A 22,810-nucleotide genomic window follows, 5' to 3' on the forward strand; every position below is an offset into this window, starting at 1 on the left:
TTTTTTAGAAATATCGGAAAAAATGCATACGTGCTAATTTTTCGCGTGTAGAGTGAGGCCTCGTGTGCAATGTCCCTCGGATGGACCAGCTGTGGTCGTTGATGGACGTTAACGAGACCTCCTACGTCTCTGGCACCATGAACAAGACACAAATTCATCTCCAAATCACGTTTAGTCCAACATCAGGCCTGGCCATCCAGTGGGCCAAAAACGTTCTCCAGACGACCCCACAAGGTGAGAATAATCGAGGTCGCTGAAGAAGTAGTAGTAATCGTCATAGTAGTTGAGCCCCTCACACAACGAATCAAAGGCAAAGCTTTTAAACTTAGACGTTTATTTTCATAAATGCATCACATACATAGTGCAATAAAAGATAACTAAAATGGCGGCCGTTTCAAAACAACAAACATCAGGATAACGGGTGGATCCGCCCATGGGATAAAATGATTCGTTGCACCAAGAAAGTACAGTATAACTAAATGGCTTTACACAATGTGAGTGATTTGATGGTTGAAAGGGAAATCTTGGAACTCCGATGATAAGTCACAGACTGGCACAAAGACAGCACAGGAGGCAAGAAATGAATCGAAACAAGCCGATGGTTATCCACAAATGTCGCCATTGCTGTGGTTTCATGGGGAGGGTGATGAGAGTGCACAGTGTGTGCTACACCCTCTAAACCCGCTCAAAGCAAACCGAACTAGCACTAAGTATCACCAGAAGGTTCCAGAAGTTGGAAAAGTTAGAGACGATGTGCAGGGTGCAATGTCGACTCGAGATCTGCATGGTACAAGCAAAGCACAATGGGATCAACACCTGGCGATAAAAACAGGTGAGGAGACCGTCTCCGATATTGTCCGCTACTAAAAGTAAATGGAAAGGAGAAAATGGCCGGAAGGCCGGAAGCCACCGATGGCCGGAAGCCACCGATGGCCGGAAGCCACCGATGGCGAGTCGTTCCCTCAGTTGGGGTGGGACGGTGCGGCTCGAGCCGGGACGGGTGACCCTTTTGAGATTTGTGAAAACGTTTGTTCCACATTTAATCAAAATCAAGGACCAAACTTTCTGTCGATTCACCAACGGATCGTCACGGGTTCTACCCGATTACACCCAAGCGGCCATTTGTCATACGTCATATGACGGGTCCGAACGCCGGGATTGCCACAAAATGTATCCGTAAGCAAACATAAAATAAAAGCAGAAGTAATATAGAGAAGAGAATATTCCATAATCAGATTATAAACATCTCTAGTATTGTACACAGACATCCCGACACGTCGGCAGCGATTCAGTTTGGCGGAGTCGGGGAAGAGGCAAGAACACTCCGGGGCCTAAACTCAAGGATTATGATACAAACCCATCAACACTGCAGTTCGTAAATTTGCCACACACATACAAGCCGCATCACTGTGGCTTGCACACTTCTATTTGTCGATTACAACATTGTCCTGTACTCCTATTACGCTCAGATTGCACGCTGCACACGCTCAAAGCCACGTCACCTAAATCAACGCAAACCACTTTCCTCTATCTCTCCTCGTCTAACGGAGCAAGAGAAGCGCAAGGATGAAAACAGCACGAGCGATAAACGGGCCGTGGCATTCACAAGACAGAGTATTATACATAATGGGCCGAAGGACTGATGTAGGGTCTGGAGGCTGTGGTCTGGTACTGCTGTTGTAACGAAGAACAGTTTCGCTTGTCTTTGTCCTCATCAAGGGGACCCCAACTCTCACCATTCTGTGGGAAGGCACACGAACACACACATTGAAGATTAACAAGATCAATGGATGAAGATTGATGAAGGAAAAAGAAAAAAACAACTCGAGAAAGAGGAAAAGGTAATGGATGAGTGGCTCACAGAAGATAACGCCTACCTCATCCCAAAATCTGAAGAAACACAACTACCTCAAAAATATAGGCCAATAACATGTCTACCATCACAGGAACGATGTACTATCATCTTAACGCAACAAGGAGGCCCAGAGGCGGAACAGAAGGGATGTAAAAGAGGATGCTATGGAACAATAAACCACATACTACATGTACTAAAAAAGAACACACTCGAAAACTTTAAAACCAGAGGAACCAAATTATTGTCCTCAGCCTGGATACAACAACAACAACAACAACAACATGCATTTTAAGGCCATTTTCCCTGCAAGAGCGGGGGTTAGCCTTGCGGTCCCCATGACAATCTTCTTCGACCATCTTTAGCCAAGTCTTTCTCGGTCTTCCCCGTCCTCTACTTCCTTCTACATTCATTTCCATCACTCTTCTCAACCAGTCACTTTCATCCTTCCTCAACACATGACCAAACCATCTCAACCTGTTTCTCTTCACAGCATCAATCACAGGCTCTATTCCCATCATCTTTCGCAATTCATCATTTGTCTTCCTCTCTCAACGATACTCCGCACATCCACCGAACCATTCGCATTTCCACCCTTTCCAGCCTTCGTTGCTGCTCTACGTTCATGACCCATGTCTCGCTCCCATAAATCATAATATTTCTCACACATGCAGCATACACCTTTCCCTTCAGCCTGGATAGACTATAAAAAGCTTTTGACACTGTCCCACATTCATTGATGATAAAATGCATTAAAATGTACAAGAACCACCCCAAATAATCAAACCGATTGAGAAAACAATGAAGCTTTGGAACACTGATTTCAAACCTCTCCTGTATATGGATGATTTAAAACTCTTTGCACCAAACAATGAAAAATCGGCAGACCAACTGAAATTAGTAAAATGGTCCGACGATGACATTAAAATTGAATTTGGCCTTGATAAATCCACCAAATGCACACTCGTGAAAGGTAGACGAACAAGAATGGACAATGTAAAAATCGACCTAGATACAAAAATACATGAGCTAGACACCGAAGCATCTTAAAAATACCTCAAAGTAGAAGAGGGACACCAAACATGTCATAAATGAATTCGCAAAACAATTGCCAAAGAATACCTGCATAGAATGAGACTGATCATGAAAACACCTCTCCACAAGGTACAAAATCAAAGTGATTAACCAACTATCAATATCAGTATTCCAATACAGCTACGGAATAATAAACTGGCCACAAGTGTAAATCAACAAACTAGATATAAAAATGAGGAAACTTCTCGAAATCCACAAAAGGTTCTACAAAAATCAATACATTCCTGAGAATGTACCTGCCAAGACGAGAAGGAGGTAATGGACTGGATGGAACTCAACCAAGTGCACGGAATGACAACTGTGGGATTGGCTGAGTACATGAAAGGCTGAACAGACTACCGAATCCAATTTGTACGCCAACACGAAAACTAGAGAAGGTATCCACAACCAGCTTTGTAGAAAAGTTCCAAAGATAGACGTGAGCAGAATTTGTCACACATGAAACTGACACAGCAACAAATACAGCCCCAACAATTGCAAAAAAAACCCACAAAATAAAAATATAAAGAGAAATATCAACAGATACGACAACTGGGAGAACGACAAAAGAGCGGGGAAAATAAATATATATATATATATATATGCATTGCATATATATGAACAACCTTTTAGAGGCCATTTTTCCCGGCAGAGCAGGGGATGACCTTTCTCTGGCACCGTGGTCCGCTTTTTGAAGCAATGTTTTATGGCCGGATGCCCTTCCTGCCACCAAACCTGTTTGTCCCCTCTTGCGACACACAGGGAATTACCAGTGAACCGGTACTCAATTTGCCGACCTCGAAAGGATGACAGGCTGAGTCAACCCCACTGGTGTTAATTCAGCGATGACCGGGATTGTGAACCCAGGATCCTAGGATCCCAAGCTGGCACCCTAACCGCTAAGCCAACACCAGGCTCATATATATATATATATTTGCATATCACTACGGAGGGGTCACGAGATTGTCTCTTCGGACCAATGGCATCAATTTCACGCTCGTCTCAAGTTCCGACATGTATACACGGTGTCCATAAATTCCTTGTGTAACTTTGAACTTTTATAACTTTTGATATACACATGATAGAAACAAAGTATAAATGGTGGATGAAAGCATAATTCATGAAGTTTCACCCAATGCAGGTCCAACTTTACACTTCAAAATAACCGCTCCCTTTATAATACATCGTTCAATCCGATTTCCCAACTTGTTGAAAACATTCTCCAGTTGCCGCTGAGAAATTTAATGAATTGCAATTGCGATGGTCGTCGCAAGTTCATCCAAAGAATGTGGTTTTCCAAAGCTCATGTACCTAACCACTTGTGCTTCCCGTACCTAACCTAACCTCTCATACCCAACTGCATCCAGTTCCTTTCTCCCCGGAGAGGGCGGAGAAGGTTATTTCAACCCTCTACTCTGACTCTGCAACTGGACCAGACGGCATCGGCTCACGTGCCCTAAAAACCTGCTCTGCTGTCCTTTCACTTCCTCTCTCTGTCCTTTTCACCCTGTAATTTACCCTCGGTCATCTTCCATGTGCTTGGAAATCCAACAACATCACTGCATTACACAAAAAAGTTGCAAAAACGGATCCTCTCAACCACATCAGTTTACTTGCATTCATCAGCAAGGTCATGGAATCCATCATCGCAGTTGATATAAAATCCTTACGTTTCTCCAACAACCTCATCTCAGATCATCAGTTTAGTTTCCGACCCAGTCACTCTACCCTGGACTGGCCTTATCCTGTCATAGGATGGTAAATTATGATTACTAGCAACGGTACCTGCCCTATGGGCGGGGCTTCAATTGGGAGGACCAAATGAAAAGGCAAAATATCAGAAATTGAAGGTTTTTTTATATTTTAAACTATTTATATAAACATCCGTTAAATCACATCACATGCAAATCATCAAAATCTAAACAGCATTTGTAAAATTTCAAGAAAAGCAACATAACTGTTCATATCGGTAAATATTATTCCATCGTGTTTGGAAAAACTGGAAAATTGGAAAACTTGGAAAATCAATATAGCCAATTTTACTCCAGGGGGTCCTAATTACCCAACCAAAATTTCGTTGCGATCGGTTCAGCCGTTTTTGTGGTACCTGGGAACAGACGGACGGACAGATATTTGGTGAATTATAGTAAGATGACGACTTTACCCTGGAAATGCTGATTCTACTCTCCATACAATGGTTGGAGGCCCTAGATGTCAGACATGAGATCAGGGCCATTTTTCTAGACATATCTCGTGCTTTTGATGCAAGTATGGCATCCCGCCTTACTCTCCAAACTCTCTGCCCAAGAATGCCCATCCATCCAAGCCCGAACCCTAACAACTCCACACTCGGCTTACTAACTTCCTCTACTCTCGTAACCAAAGTGTGGCACTTAATGGAATCGTTTTCCAAAAATCCAGGATCACTGCTGCTCCCCTTCATTCATTTGTTCCTATTTTCTCTCAACTTTGGAACCAACTTCCTCAGTTTCTTCAATCCTATCCATCTCCACAAGGATTCCATATGGCTGTTTACCACCACGTCGGGTCAACCCTAATCGATACTCATGATATTTCCTACCCTCATTGACCCTCCTCAATCGCACTCCTTCGTTTTCAGGTTGTTTTTTCTCCTCTCCCAGCCCTTGATCTCATTCTTCCTCCAAGTGTATCTCTGTTGTGTCCGTTGACACGGTTGTTCGTATACTTCCCCACCCTTCACTCCAAGTTTGTTTTTCACTCCATTCTCTGGTTTAGCTCAAAAAGTACCATCGGTTAACAAACTCTACCGTGAGCTGCAATCAATAAAGGTAATCAAAGTCAATCCCACAAAAGGGATAATGGAATAAAATCGCAATGCAGGTGCAGCCACAGAACCTTCAAGTCTCCTCGACAAAGGCCAACATCAAAATGCCCCCAAGTGTCAAAAATTGGTTCAACAATTCCCTATAATTGGTGCTTTCCCACAGTTCAAAATAAAAAATCCAATTTCCCATACTAGTCTGCTTATACAAAAAAAAGCAAAATTTTGGGTAGATTCTTGGCATTCATGTTTAAACACATCTAGAAACATCACTGATTAAGAAAAAAATGGGTGCCAGTTTTTCCATTAACATTTAGGGCCATTAATTTTCGGGCCATTTAGGGCCATTTTTAGGAACATTTAATCCATAACGTTGACACTCCTGATTCATACATGTTGTACCTTTAAAAAAAATTATCCATCTTCAAGTTCTATAACCGCCCAAATAAATTTATATTGAATTACATGTTCTACATTATTTCTATTAAATGTTTTGGAGGATTGGTGAAGGATGTTCGAATCATAAATATGTTGTTATTATTGGAATCCTCATATGCCAAAACATATGGTTAGATACCAAAAACATCTTCCTATGTCCATTGGTTCAAAAGTTATGGCATTTTACGTAAAAAAAAAGTCTGAAATTTGGTGGCCATCTTTGATTTTTGTTAATTTAGAGTATTTCTAGTGCTCTCATTTTGCTTCCAATGAATTGTTGACCCCTATATATGAGTTTAGATAAAATGGAATAAATATTGTATGACATTTGAATGAATAACCACCTTTAGAGGCCATTTATTCCCCGCAAAGCGGGGGTTGGCCTTTTTCGGGAACCGTGGTTGTTGTTGTTTTTTGGTCCCCTTTTTGAAGCAATGTTTTACGGCCGGATGCCCTTCCTGACGCCAACCCTTTTTGCCGCCTTTAACGACAAGCAGGGAATTACCAGTGAACTGGTACTCAATTTGCCGACCTCGGAAGGATGACAGGCTGAGTCAACCCCCCTGGCGTTAATTCAGCAATTGACTGGGATTACGAACCCAGGATCACTAGGATCCTAAGCCGGCACCCTAGCCGCTAGCCCAACACCAGGGTTTAAATTGAATTATATATGAATGAATGAATGAATTGAATGAATATTATAGTTAATTGGCAAATATTTAAAAAAGAAATTGAGTTTTGGTGGCAGCCATTTTGAAATTCAAAATGGAGGCCCTAAATGTTAATGGAAAAACTAGCATCCTTTTTTTTCTTAATCAGTGAAGTTTCTAGACGTGTTTAGACATGAGTGCCAAGAATCTACCCAAAAAAATGACAAACCTGGAAAATGTTACATAAGCCTATAAGTATAAGATCGACTATACTTGAGAGCTCGAACAACCCTAAACCATTGGAAGCACCGCACGTACTCTGTTTCGTGATGAACATTTTCATCATTAATATTATAGTTACAAACATGAACGTCTCACATTTCGTTTGTATACTCCATCACTGAAGGTGGACAGACGAAGGCGGTGCACAAAATGGAGGTGAATCAAAGCGGCGCACAACAACAAAACATAGGGGAAATACCCCCGGCGCTCACCTGGTAGAATAAACATTATACTGCACCGACTAAAGGTATTTTAAACCAATTTCAATGGTTGCTAGGCAGCATGTAGAATCATACTAACATTAATCATAAGACCTGAAACAAACAAACAAAAAAATACCTATTTTAGGGGGCCTCCTCCTCCCCAACCCCGCATACCTCCTCAGACCCCAATTTTTCTAATGTCTTGAACAAACTTTGATACATCACGGGTGATGAAGGTTGTGGTGAAGTTTAATCGAAATTGCGGGTGTAGGTTCTGAGAAGAAATCAAATATCTATTTTGGGGGGTCAAACCTGGACCCACTTTGACCCCCGTTTACCGCCCTCTACTTAGATTGTCTTAGTGCCGTGAACAAACATTGGTACATAATGGGGGGATGAAGGTTGTGGGAAAGTTTCATCGAAATAGTCTGTGTAGTTTCAGAGGAAAAAGCAAATACCTATTTTGGGGGTCAAACCTGGATTCACCTTGACCCTGGTAAACCCCTGAGACCCCGATTTTTTTTTAATGCCATGAACAAACTTTAGTCACAACACAAGAAATATCATGTGTGCCAAATTTGGTCGCAATCCCATCAGCGGTTTCGGAGAAGAAGTTTCAAGTGTTTACGGACGGACTGACGGACGGACTGACAAACCTGGACTGATGGATGGACGGACGGACAGACTGACGGACGGACAGACTGACGGATGGACTAACAGACCGACAGACGGCCAGATAGACTGACGGATGGACGGACTGATGGACTGACAAACTGACAGACTGATGGACTGACAGACTGACAGACTGACAGACGGATGGACTGACGGACGGACAGGCAGACTGACAGACTGACGGATGGACGGATGGGCAGACTGACAGACTTACGGACAGACGGACGGATGGACTGATGGACGGACAGACAGACTGACGGACTGATGTACGGACGGACAGGTGGATTGACGGACGGACAGACTGACGGACGGACAGACGGACAGACTGGTGGACTGACGGATGGACGGACGGACTGACGGACGACGCGCCATCGCATAAGCTGCCCTGAACTTAGTTCCAGGTGAGCTAAAATTGGGGTGGAACTTCCAAAGGTCGTAACAAGTACACGAAACAAGTCTGGTCGAGCAACACAGCATTCGGACCGTTCGTGACCATACGCTCCCTTCATTGTGAAACTGTCAGCCTCTGCCTTGCCTGAGAATCCAAACCCAGAGTAGACGGCTCAGAGGTGAGTGCGTCGTTTACTTATAGGCTATCCGGCTGGTCCCCAGGTTTGACTCCTTTGTACAAAATGTCTAATGAAGGATGATACTCGAAAGGTAAAAACCGAATGTAAAGAAAAAGAAAAAGAGTTCTCAAGTCGATCGATTACGATAACATACGAGTGTAAACGCAGATGATGTTAAAAATACGGTACACTGTTTCACCGTGGCCTCATTTTGTGTGCTTGTGGTTTACAACTAACATTTACATGCAAGATGAGTAAATGTAATTCAACCCAATCTGAACATTTGTACCATGTGATGCTTCTACGTCAGGTGTCAATCACATTATTATGGTTCCCGGAGGGAGGCATTCAGTGTTTTTAGTCTTGCTGTCCGGGGCATCCCACTTTTTGATTTTTCAATGATTTAATTTTTCAATTGTTTAATTTTTCCAAATTTTAATTCAATTGTTTTTCAATTATTTTTTTTCAATTTCCAATTATCTAATTTTCTTTATTAAAATAATTATCAATCATTAAAATTTTAAATTATTTAATACATTTATTATCGTGTTTCTCCATTATAAAAAGAAAGTATGGTTCCCGGAGGGAGGCATTCAGTGTTTTTAGTCTTGCTGTCCATGGCATCCCACTTTTTGATTTTTAAATTATTTAATTGTTCCAAATTTTTATTTGTTTTTCAATTATTCTTTTTTCAATTTCCAATTATTTACTTTCCCTTTTTAAAATTATCAATTATTTAATGTTGACCTTTATTTAATTTTTTAATCATATTTCTCCATTATTTAAAAATATAATGCATGGTTCCCAGAGGGAGGCATTCAGTGTTTTTAGTCTTGCTGTCCATGGCATCCCACTTTTTGATTTTTAAATTATTTAATTTTTCATTTATTTAATTTTTCCAAATTTTAATTTAATTGTTTTTCAATTATTTTTCTTCAATTTCCAATTATCTACTTTCCTTTTTTACAATTATCACTTATTTATTTTTTGCACGATTTAATATTTTTATTATTGTATTTCTCCATTATTTAAAAATATATGTGTGGTTCCCGGAGGGAGGCATTCGGTGTTTTTAGTCTTGCTGTCCGTGGCATCCTACTTTTTGATTTTTAATTATTTAATTGTTCCAAATTTTTATTTGTTTTTCAATTATTATTTTTTCAATTTCCAATTATTTACTTTCCCTTTTTAAAATTATCAATTATTTAATGTTTACCTTTATTTAAAATTTTTATCATATTTCTCCATTATTTAAAAATAATGCATGGTTCCCGGAGGGAGGCATTCAGTGTTTTTAGTCTTGGTGTCCGTGATGTCCAGCTTTTTGGGGAAAAACACGTTTGTTTTCATTATGAGGCAGAATTTCAAATGCTACCAATTGACTAATATTACAAAGTTGGCCATACCGGGAACCATCAGCGATCTTCGATCACAGCCATCTTGTTCATATTTTTATCCGATTACGTTAAAACCTTAGTATGAATTATGGTGATGTTGATAATGACAACATGAAGGCAGATTAACCTTCATAAAATACCGTGATGATGATACTAATGTGGAAGCGTTCAGCTCACTAAGCAAAGTGTTTGAGGGACACAGTTTGGGGTTGGACTCACTCATTGGCAACAGCTGAAGGAATCGATCGCTGTTGATGGTTAGACATAGTTTTTCCAGATGGTGGCTTTTGCCACATTAGCTACATAACGATTTACCAGTGCAGTCACATATCTTTGAGTTACTAACATGGCCACTGGCATACATGCAACGATTACATGAAGGCCATCGTTACTCAAGGTATGAAGGTAAGACAGGATTTTAGCCTAGGTGATCCCCACCTGCTCACCCCAGCCCTAACATAGCATAAGTTATTTAAAATATAGACCTTATTAAATGCTGAAGCATTAAACGTGTTTCCAACATGGACAGGTGCCACACCTGGCAGGTTCTTTGTAGTGCTTAGTGATAACCTCAGAATATGTAGAGACACAGATGAGGCCAGCATCATTAAACTGGACCCCAAAAGTAGTGGACAACATGCGAGATTAATAAAGCTTCCATAAACAACCAACTGATCATCAGCTGTTTCAGCCTCATTGACATTGTGACGACACATTGCACATTGTGCTAAAATATGAAGACACACAGGTCCCATGATACCACACACCTGCTGCAAGAGAGGCAAAGAGAGAAAGAGGAGTAAATGGTAAGAAAACAAATGATATGTAGAGATTTGGTGAATGGGGGCGATGATTGAATCGAGAGGGGAGTTGGATGTGAGAGGTGGTGTAAGTGCCTGGATGTGAGAATGTTGTGCTGACAGTTACAATAGTATTGTATGGGATGACAGCTGGGGCCAGGACTGGGAGAGTGGGGCCGGGGAGGCTAGCTCGGCTGGATGGTGGCGTATTCGACAAGATCTGTGCCGCCAAGAATGGTCCCTGGGCTGGGCAGGGCAGCCGTGTCGAGATCTGCGTATTGGATGTTATAGTCCTGGGGAAGGCGAAGGGGAAGGGGTGGGGAATGGTAGGTTAGTAGAGGAAAAATGGGATGGAAGAAGATGAATACGCAGGTAATGAATGTGAGGATAGGGTAAAAGAGGTGGAGGTTGTGGCGCTGGCACTAGCTGGTTAGTTTATCTTGAGACAGGAGATGTGTTCGCCTTAGAAGTGGTGCTAAGTCCGCCAGATGCCGCATGATGAGTTTATAAAACATCTCGAGCAGTAGGCCTACCTTATTCGCTCGGACCGACGGTTGCATTGCAGTAACGCGCGTTCATAAGGACATCGTTGGGAAAATAACACAAGTCAATGGACGTGAGAGCAAAACACAATCTGTTGGCTAGGAGGCTAAATTTGCTTACTCATGGTCTCTCGATCCATCCCCTCCTTACACGGCTCATCAAGCCCATCTGTTCCTCTGGCCCAAAAGGCCCATTGACGGAAGCCATTTTGCCACCACCCGCTGTCCTAGGCCCTCAAACGTGCGATGAAGTTGCCTTTCGCAATCACAGGCACAATCCGGCCTTTCGCCACTACTACTCAGCCCATTAAAATGCCAATAAGGTCCTTGGATTTTTATGGCAGCTTTATCGTGCCAATAACTAATGGCACACTACACTGGTGCTTTCCTCTCCAGCTCTGCGTTAAACCGCTGTTGTTTTATTAATAAACTGCACGTCAGTGTTGTTCCTCTCTTCGTTCTCTATGCAAAATAAGCTAAGCTGTATGTTAAAATTAGATGTGCATGCAAATAAAATAAAATAACGTTAATAACTATGTGCTAAATCCTCTTCTCTTCGATTTTCCTTCCATTATATTCGGGTAATCAAAAGGTCTCACTCTACATTTTCATCCCTGAGAAAAGGATGGACCTCCCCTTCACAAATGAGGCCTTGGGTAGGAGAAAAGGATGGACCTCCCCTACTCAAATGAGGCCTTGGGTAGGAGAAAAGGATGGACATACCCTTCACAAATGAGGCCTTGGGTAGGAGAAAAGGATGGACCTCCCCTTCACAAATGAGGCCTTTGGGTAGGAGAAAAGGATGGACGTACCCTTCACAAATGAGGCTTTGGGTAGGAGAAAAGGATGGACATACCCTTCACAAATGAGGCCTTTGGGTAGGAGAAAAGGATGGACATACCCTTCACAAATGAGGCCTTTGGGTAGGAGAAAAGGATGGACATACCCTTCACAAATGAGGCCTTTGGGTAGGAGAAAAGGATGGACATACCCTTCACAAATGAGGCCTTGGGTAGGAGAAAAGGATGGACGTACCCTTCACAAATGAGGCTTTGGGTAGGAGAAAAGGATGGACGTACCCTTCATAAATGAGGCCTTTGGGTAGGAGAAAAGGATGGACGTACCCTTCACAAATGAGGCTTTGGGTAGGAGAAAAGGATGGACGTACCCTTCACAAATGAGGCTTTGGGTAGGAGAAAAGGATGGACATACCCTTCACAAATGAGGCCTTGGGTAGGAGAAAAGGATGGACATACCCTTCACAAATGAGGCCTTGGGTAGGAGAAAAGGATGGACATACCCTTCACAAATGAGGCCTTTGGGTAGGAGAAAAGGATGGACATACCCTTCACAAATGAGGCCTTGGGTAGGAGAAAAGGATGGACGTACCCTTCACAAATGAGGCTTTGGGTAGGAGAAAAGGATGGACGTACCCTTCATAAATGAGGCCTTGGGTAGGAGAAAAGGATGGACCTCCCCTTCACAAATGAGGCCTTTGGGTAGGAGAAAAGGATGGGCATACCCTTCACAAATGAGGCCTTGGGTAGGAGAAAAGGATGGACGTACCCTTCACAAATGAGGCCTTGGGTAGGAGAAAAGGATGGACTTCCCCGATAATTTGATAGGCCTGAACCTCGCCCTGCCTGGCGGCAGAGTTGCACTTTATATCAATAACTCAATTTCTCACTTTTCATATACTGATCTTACACCTCCCAATCCCCAGGGGTACCTCTGCCTGTGACTTTCCGTCTGCTCCCACCTCGTGTTTCTCTATGTGATGTACCATCTTCCAAACAACTCAGACTCTAACTACATCTCTCTCAGACAACATGCACAATCTTTTAACCACTAATCTCAACTTTCTCTTCCTTATATGTGGCGATTTAAATTGTCAAGATGCAACTTGGCTGGGTGTTGGTACCTCTCTCACCAGCCATGCCATTTCAACAAAGGACTTCTGTGACTCCGTGGAAATGACCCATTCAGTAAACTCTCCAACCCGGATTTCTCCAAATGGCAAATCCTCACTTCTGGACTTACGAATGACAAACTTCCCCACAAATGCCTCCTGCTCTTCCTCTGCTCCAAAAGGTTAATTTGATCCTGTCCTTTCGAGAGTCAGCGTCTCTGGCTATTTTCAGAGAGCAACGCCGCCGACGAGTCTAGCATTTCACTCAAGCTGAATGGCAGGGACTGCAAGCACCGTCTCTCTTCAGGACTGGTGGCCCACATCTGCTGCCCCTGATGCTAATTCAGCCTGGGAATTCTACCACAGACACCTGCTCTCTCTCTCATACACAGATTCGTCCCATCTCGTCTTCAATTATCAGATCCTTCTTCCCACCCACAGTACACTGAATTGTGTACTGAATGCTCTGACACAACTTGTCCTCTCTACCTGGAAGGCTACTCCCATCTCAGTGCATTCCAAAAAGTCTGCAATATGTGTGTGTCCAATTTCATGAGAACCAGGAAACATCTACCCAACCTCAACAATGAACTTTCAAACATGTCTCCTTCCTCTAAAACCTGGTGGCACCTTGTCAGGTCGGTCTCTGGTGAATGCTCTGCTTCCATCCCTTTCCTCTGTTCAAATGGTACCACAGCAGACTCCGCTTGTGAGAAGACTGAATACCTAAATTCTGGGTTTGCTTCAAAATGTTGTGTCCCTAAACCGTCACTTTCGGTATCCACACGATCACCATGTCATAGCCAACTGTTCCTGCACTCTGCGACTTTTGTACCTGAGAAGATGGAGAAGGCTGTTGCAACCTTCAGCTCTGACTCTGATAATTATTAATGGCCCGGACAGCATCAGCTCACGTGTCCTAAAACCTGCACTTATGCTGCTCATCCACATCCTCTCTCTGCCCTTTTCACCTCATCATTTGTGCTAGGTCATCTTCCACCTGCTTGGAAATCAGCCAACATTTCAGAAATACATAAAAAGGTGCAAAAATGGATCCCCTCAACTACAGACCAATTAGCTTACTTCCAATAATCAGCAAGGTCATGGAATCTGTCATTGCAGTTGATGTAAAATGCTTCCTTTACTCCAACAGCCTCGTCTCAGATAATGAACTCGGCTTCGGATCAGGTCACTCCACCTTGGACATGCAGCTTCGACTCATCCAACAATGGATGGAAGCCCTCAATATCAGAAATGAGATCAGTGTCGTCTCTCTGGACATATCTGGTGCTTTTGATACAGTCGGACATCCTGCTTTACTCTCCAAACTCTCTGCCTATGGAATTATATAGGCCAACTCCACACATGGATTACTGACTTCCTCGACCCTCAGAGCCACCCCGTCTGGTGAAACTACCGAAATCCAGGATCACTGCCGTCCTGACCCATTCAGTGTACCAGCTCTTCCACGAGCCTCGACTATGTATACCAAAAAAGGGAAAAAATAAAAAGGTATGGACAAAATAAGAGCAGAATTATTTTTCTGCAGAATGGACAGTGACAGGACCAAGGGCCATAACCTTAGAGTAAAGAAGAGGAGAGTCGGTGGGTGGGTCTTTCACTCAGAATAGATAATGCATGGAATGGTCTCTCCATGGTAGAAACACAGTAGATACAAGTTTAAATTTGAATTAGATATGTACCTATTGGGAATAGAGATGTACAGGGATACTTGGCAGGGATGGTAGGTAGCTGGTGTATCAGTATGAATGGATGAATGTATACATGTGTGATGTCTGTGTGAGTGTCTCATCAAAAGTTGAATGTGCTGTTGGTATTTGCTCATCCTCCACCCGAGTCTTCACTCCACTACACCCCAACCCACCCTCGTGTGTCCACTGTATTTGCATCCACTGGTCTCTCCCCCCTCAAGGAAACAAGTGGAGGAATTGAGACGTATTCATATGTTCCATTCCTGATATATTCCGATAGGTACACAATGTGCAAGGAGAGCCAGGCCTTTTGGATACACCCATGGACAAAACGTTATATGTACAGTGCGCACTGTCCAAGGATTTTCATTCAAACAAAATTTCTGTTAAATCTGCAGCAAGATCTTCCTTCATATCTTCCAATTAAAGCTCCTTTATAATAATCTCCGATATGTCATGAGACTTTCACAGATATCAGGAGAAAAAAAAGATTGAGGTCTTTTCACATGCACTGTACATGGTATTCCTATGCACTGTACAAATATTTAACAATTGCCTCATCAAGATGAATTTTGATGAAATCGTTTTGATTAAAAATAGCAAAATAATAAATAAATAAACAAAATAGTAAATGAACAGATTAGGCCAGGTAAAATAAATTATTCGATTCTCATTCCCACCCACTTCCTTTTTGAGGGCAGACTCCTTTAAAAAAATATTTACTATTTTCTGTCCAAATTTGAAAATATATATACATATATTTTTAGCCGCATCGCAGACGCTGGTCATAGAGTGCCCTCTGCTGTTGTTGTTGTTCTTCTTGTTCTTGTTCTTGCAGAGAAGACAAAACCTCAAAGCTCCACCCATTCTGGGAACCATAGCTCCACCCATTCTGGGAGAGGCTTCATATAAACAAATATCCACCATTTTATTAACTCGCATTGCTTTGAGGCCTGTTTTGTAGGCCCGTGGTGTCTTCCTCTCTCACACAGTTTTATTTCAAATCAAATTCGATATATCATTTCATTTTTCACAGTCGCTAACATAGTTTTAGACTCGGTTGAAAAAAAACGGGAAGAAAATCCGATGAAAGTTGCACTTTATAGAACGAAATGAATTCTCAAAGGCCTGTAACTTCAAGTCCATTGCGATATTTTTTTTTTCAATCGCGGCATGGTCAGTCATACACCGCCCAAAATAACAGATGGGAAAATGCCGAGATATATATATATTTTTTAAATCGCGGCATGGTCAGTCATACACCGCCCGAAATAACAGACGGGAAAATGCCGAGATATATTAAAAATTCGTCCATTTGATGACAATCGTCACGATGAAATATTTAATTTATACGTCGTCACAATAATGTGGAGAGAGGAGCATAGCTTCGTTCACGTGTCGCCACACACGGGAAATTGCCGAGATATATATATATATTTTAAATCGCGGCATGGTCAGTCATACACCGCCTGAAATAACAGACGGGAAAATGCCGAGATATATTAAAAATTCGTCGCCACACACGGGAAATTGCCGAGATATATTTTCACTTTGCACAAAAATAACATCAAGTAATCGAATCAATAGGAATGTCCTGTGCCTATAACATCGACGTTATAGGCACAGCTGCATTTAGGCATTGTGTAACATCGACGCGGCTTTTGTTTTAATTAAAACTTTTTGTACTTGTTTTAATTATTCTTTTATTTTTGTCGCATGAGTCTGGAACCCAGATCAATAATTGTTTTGCGGTCCCTAGGCCTAGCAAGCCTGGTGTTGGCTTAGCGGTTAAGGTGACTGGCTTAAGATCGGCAGGTTCTGAGTCCCGTCCTTCCGGTGAATTAACACTAGGTGGGTTGACTCAGCCTTTCATCCTTCCAAGGTTGGCAAACTTAGTACCAGCTTACTCATAACAAGAGACACTGCATCAGCGGCACAACTGCACTCCCACTCCCAGCCATTGAGTATCTGCGTGGGAGTGAAAACCCATCCAGGATTGTGCCCAAATAGCCAGGAAACTGCTTCGGTAGCATCTGAAGATGCAAAAAGGGGTGATCATAGGCCTAGTGCTCACACAAATAAAATCGATCTCGTCTGTAAGTATGCTTGCTCACACCACAAGCATTGCTCACTGAATGTGATTTTCGAGACATGGACATAATGTGTACAGGTAAGTTAGCTAGCTCGCAAGCTTTAGCAAAACCAGGTGTGTTATCCATCTCAAGAACGAACTTTTTCGGTAGCTTTAATTGAGCTGCGCATGAAGTACAGTAGACCTAGGTCTTAAAATGGTCTTCATCTGTGTATGCATCTCGAAGGTTGGCAGAAAGTTTTTGAAGCCTTGGTATGCTCAACGGAACCCAGACTCTGGGGGATATTTTCAACGGATTTGCAAATGTGGAATTCGACCAGGGATCAGCCATCGGTGCCAACCACCAGACAGCTCAGGTCAGTAGTGCAAGTCCGCATATATATCTAGTACCGGTTCGGTTCATGACGTACAAGCGCAGAGTACAGCAGACAGTGCTGCAGTCGATGTTGACGTATCAGGGAAATGAGCAACGTCATTTTTAGTGGTATATGGGATGTGTGTTGGTCGTAGTGCTAGTCTTTGGGCTGGTAGACTTCACCATGTGGTGGCCATCTTGGAAAAAATATCAAAAATCTGGAAAATATCAAATCGTAAGGCGCCCCTCCTACTTTTTTTTTTTATCCCAGAGGAGAAACGAATAATATATTTTACCTGGCCTCATATTGTGTTTGCAATATTATCAAAATTCATCTTAACGAGAGTATAGAGCACATGTGCACCATCACATCCCCCCTCAATCTTTGAGATTGGACAGATATTGTTTTCTGGCTCTCCTGTGAGTGGCCACATACTTGTTACAGGCTTTTTTGAATGAACTGAGGTTGCTTTCGGCTGGATCTACCTTCCAGGAGTCGGGATGCAAGTTGTTTCAAGGCAACTGCCTCACCACAGGATTCAGCGTCCCACGGGCGGGGGACGAAGGGTATGATAACTGAAAACGAGATGGGATGAATATCTGCATGAGGGCGAGAGCGAGAGCGAGAGCGAGAGCGAGGGCGAGAGAGCAGGTTTCTGTGGGAGAACCCCCAGGCTGAGTTAATATCAGGGGAGGTAGATATAGGAAACCAGACTGAAGTGCGATGGCTCCTTGCAGTCGTTGGCTGAGTGAACGTCCAGACTTGCCGGCGCTTAGGCTGTTCTCAGATTATAGTTTGTGAGGTGTTGACCATCACGAGCAGATGACCAGAGGAACCAATTGGAGCAGAGGAAGAGCAGGAGACATTTGCATGGAAGTTTGTCATCACCAAGTCCAGAAGGGAGGATTTGCCATTGGGAGAAATCTGCGTTGGAAAGTTTACAGATTGAGTTAATCCCATGGAGTCACAAAATGAACAGTGCAACTCCGGCACCAGGATAGGGTTCAAGTCGATCAAACCTGGGACCATTCCGAGACCGCAGCACGCGACAGTACCCACGGGGCCAAGCTGTCAAGCTGAGCATGATGCGAGTTTCTACACCTGATCCTTTGTTCACTTGCAAACCTCAGGATTCGAAATGTCAGTATATTTCTGCAAAGATTCAAAAATAAATCGCAGGAGATAGGTTTAAAGGGAAAGTTATTTTGGAACAAAGATGTTTGAAACAAGTCCAACAAAGGTACACCATCATCAAAGACACTCATGATGCAAAAGTCTAAACATCCTCATGCAGCAACTGTCGAGCTCGAATGCACAAAATGCACTTTATATGCCCTTGAGATTTAATGCACCTCACACATACCGCTCTCATGACATGTTTGTGCAGGAAAATGAAAAGGCATAAAGCACAAAGCAATCGCGTGTGCACACAAAGGGCGCAAGGATGGCAGGAACGCAATCCTTCGATATCCAAGTCTCCTCTCTGGAACGATAAAAAGGTAGCTCCTCCCCCAGGTACCCACGTGATCGCCATGCTGATTAAATGGAGCGTTACGATAATTGTTCTCATTTATCGTGTGCCGTGCAGCATGTGCTGCCGAGGAATGCTCTTATTGTGTGTGCTTTGTGGTTCGTGGAATTATTATTTTTCGTCTTAACGTAGGCCTCATGTGCTGTTTAACGGGGAGTGACCAAATATAATTCCCTTTTTGTTCCACCTCCTGATACCAACATAGAGAATGCACACAAATAATAAATACTGCACTGGTGTCTACACGAGGGTTCGGAGAACTATCGAGGACGCCTCTTTGTGGTGGTTGTACCACCCTAACGCAAGTCAGGGGCCAAATCTACTCATTCTTCACTATTGCACCGATTTGTCAGGGAAGCGCGGTCACAGTCAGAGTGCCAATCGGTCCTCGTGGACCGACCCTCTCTCTCTCTATCTCTGTCTGTCTCTCTGTCTGTCTCTCTGTCTGTCTGTCTCTCTGTCTCTCTCTGTCTCTCTCTGTCTCTCTCTCTGTCTCTCTCTCTCTCTGTCTGTCTCTCTGTCTGTCTGTCTCTCTGTCTCTGTCTGTCTGTCTGTCTCTCTCTTTGTCTGTCTCTCTCTCTGTCTCTCTCTCTGTCTCTCTCTCTGTCTCGCTCTCTGTCTCGCTCTCTCTCTGGTGCGTTGCATCGGTGCGTTGGGTGCGGTGTCATGGCGTCTGCTCGTGTTTTGACATTGTAGCTCCGTGCTCGTGGTTTGTATCTTTACACTCCCCTTACCTCTTCTCACCTTTGTGCCATCTTTTGTGTATCCCCCCTTCTACGTTATCATCCCTTCCCTCCTCTTGAGAGAGAGAGAGAGAGTGAGGGAGCACACGTGGTGAGACCGGTAAGGGTTCCCTCTTAGGGCGGTTCCCTCTTCGGTTTTTTTCGCTTCGTGTTACAAATCATAATACCTTTTTCCGTTTCTTTTTTCGTAAATATTTTTTTATTTTTCGCTAGTTTACTGGAGCCTTTTGGCTTCATTAACCCTTTATACATTTATCCTTTGTTTAAACGTGTAAACGATGGCGGATAGCTCTCGTTACACGTCTCTTGAAGCGCTAACCCGGAAGCACGGGTTAGTTTGTTCACCTCCGTCGGGAATCGACGTCGAGGCCATTATCCTTGCGGTCGGAGAGTTAATCGGTTTGGATAATGTAAAAGCGGCTTCTCGCATGAATAAACGTGTGGTAATCTTTGTTTCCACAGTGCCCATGGTTGCTCAAATAGTCGAGCACAGGCTTTTCTTTGCTCCCGACGTGTTTGTTTAGGTTTGTCCACTCGACACGCCGGCAGTTCGGGGTTCTCTCTCTAACGCTCCTCCGTTCCTTAAGAACAAAGACCTGGTTACTGAACTAAACAAACTAGGTTCTGTCGTCTCTTCAGTTACTATGGTTCCTGTACGAGGGAAAAATAACCGTTTAAAACACGTCATGTCCTTTCGTCGTTTTGTTTATTTGATTTTACCGTATGGTGTAACCTCTTTAAATGCGGTATTGCCCTTCAAGGTCAAAGGTCACACTTATTGGGTCTTTGTCTCCACAGAGTCTCTAGTTTGTTTTGAGTGTGGTCAATATGGTCATTTAAAAGACTCGTGCCCGAAAAAGTCCACGGATAGAGTCACTAGCCTGAATGGTGATGAACAGCAAGGCTCTACTGAGATCGTTGTCGATGATGTAAACAGTATGGGTGGTGCTGACACAAACCCCATTGTAGACAAACAGAGAACCAGGAAAAGAACCCTCTCACCTTCTAGCGACCTCAACGAGCCTGATAATAAGGTCTTGGCCGGTCCTCCAACCTTCGCTCAAGTGGTTCGTGAAGGTAATGGTGGAGCGCGACCTCCTCCTCAGCAGTTGCTTCCAGTTGAGGTAATCCCTCAGCCTCCTCTGCCTTCAGAATATTTTGAGGGTAATGTGATAAATGCTGAAAATTTATGTGTTGGCCAGACAGCACCTGAGTCGCTCTGGTGTTCTGAGGGTAAACCTCCATGTGAGGTTGAGCCTCCATGTGTGTCCCCTGCTGAAGCTTGCGTTGATTGTGCCACCCCTCCCTCTGTGGGGAGTGGTGAGTGTGTAGGAACTAGTGATGTGTCTGTGATCGAATCCTCCATTGAGGCAGCTGAGCCTTGCGAAGCTCATGGTCAGCAGGGTGATAGTGCTGAAGTCTAAGATTGTCGCGTTGATGAGCCCGTTGCTTCGGCAATGGACTCTCAATGCAATGATTGTGACTCTGATGGGGGTTCTCCGTTGCCTCACTGAGTGATGATGAGGCCGACTTCTCATCGGAGCATGTCCCTGGAGATTCTGTCCCTCCTGCTGAAATCATAGATTTCCTACAAAAAAATTACCGCAAAAGGCGCGTGAAAATTTGCGATTTCTTCGTTGACACTCACACCTTCATTATTTGGGCTCAGGAAGTTGTACAACAATCTGCGGCCCTTCATATTTCTGATCAATCACTGAAAAGACTTAAGAGGTACCTTGTCACAGCAAGGAAAGAATTAAACCTGTAATGGCTGTGTTGCTGCCCATGTTTTTATGAACATAGCAAGTTTGAACATCAATGGTGGGCGCAGTCAGCTGCGTAGGTCCCAGACTGTGCAATTAGCCAGGAGAGAAAGATTGATGTACTTTTATTGCAAGAAACTCGTGCCACTGCAGACTGCCTGGCTGATTGGCAGCAACAGCTGATTGGCACTTGGTTTTTTAGTAATACAGATTCTGTGAGTACGGGTATTGCTTTTTTTGTCAGTACACGTTTGTCTGTCTCTCCCCCCATCTTTAAGGAAATCATACCAGGCTATCTAGCCTCTGTAGAGTTTGAATACAATCAGCAACGATTTATGTTTGTTAACATCTATGCTCCATCTTTGTTAACAACCCTGGTGTTGGGCTAGCGGCTAGGGTGCCGGCTTAGGATCCTAGGATCCTGGGTTCTGAATCCCAGTCGATCGCTGAATTAACGCCAGGGGGGTTGACTCAGCCTGTCATCCTTCCGAGGTCGGCTAATTGAGTACCAGTTCACTGGTAATTCCCTGTTTGTCGTTAAAGGCGGCAAAAAGGGTTGGCGTCAGGAAGGGCATCCAGCCGTAAAACATTGCTTCAAAAAGGGGACCAAAAAAACAACAACAACCACGGTTCCCGAAAAAGGCCAACCCCCGCTTTGCGGGGAAAAATGGCCTCTAAAGGTGGTTATTTATTATTTAACATCTATGCTCCAAGCGATAGTACAGATAGAGGAACTTTTTTAAATCAGTCCTTTAATTTACTGAGACACCTCTTCTGATACGTTGTTGTGCTTAGGGGGTGACTTTAACTGTACTTTAAACCCAACTTTAGATAGCAACAGTGCAGAGCCACATCCAGCTTCAAGTAGGCCTCTTTCCAGTATAATTTCGCGGCATGACCTCAACGATGTATGGCGGCAACAACACCCAAACCTGCAGCAATTTAGCTGGTGTCGGGTTTTACTAAATCATCTTTCAGTTGCTCGTCTTGATAAGTTTTATATTCCTAACTCTGCTGTCAATCTTGTGACATATACGGCTATTGTCCCTTCTGGTTTCTCTGATCATTCTTTGGTAAAACTGTGCTTTTCTTTTCCTCGTTTCAAACGCCGCACCTTGTATTGCAATGTATTGGTCTTTAACACCTCACTTCTGAGCGATCCTTTCTTTAAATCATCCTTTGTGGTTTTTTGGGACAAGGTTGTGGATTTCCAACATCGTCTCCTAAATCTCTGTCAGTGGTGGGACTATGCTAAAGCGCAGATCTGTGTTTTCTGTCAGCAATACAAAACCAATTGCTCTCAAAGTAAACAATTATGTATTGATGCCTTGAAACAAGAAATTCTACGATTGCAGGAAGGTGCTGAGGTCCTTAGTGATGAAAGACGGTGTCAACTACTTTTTGAAAAACAAACTCTGCTTA

General features: G+C 43.3%; 1 protein-coding gene across 3 annotated transcripts in view; it reads right to left on the minus strand.

Annotated features, from left to right (window-relative positions):
* Positions 1–314: 314 nt before the first annotated feature.
* The window catches only part of LOC137430960 (nectin-3), a 243,565-nt gene continuing 221,069 nt past the window's right edge, over positions 315–22,810 (minus strand). For 2 of the 3 annotated variants that reach the window (XM_068121758.2, XM_068121757.2), the window contains exon 10: positions 322–1,740. In XM_068121758.2, the coding sequence (XP_067977859.2) occupies positions 1,618–1,740 (123 nt within the window). In that variant the 3' untranslated portion in view covers positions 322–1,617. Of the gene's footprint in view, positions 1,741–10,867; positions 11,034–22,810 lie in introns of all 3 variants that reach the window. The other variant, XR_010985165.2, reaches the window with a different exon arrangement.

The sequence above is a fragment of the Myxine glutinosa genome, chromosome 7 (assembly GCF_964187855.1).
Source record: "Myxine glutinosa chromosome 7, kmMyxGlut1.1, whole genome shotgun sequence".
Taxonomy (NCBI): domain Eukaryota; kingdom Metazoa; phylum Chordata; class Myxini; order Myxiniformes; family Myxinidae; genus Myxine; species Myxine glutinosa.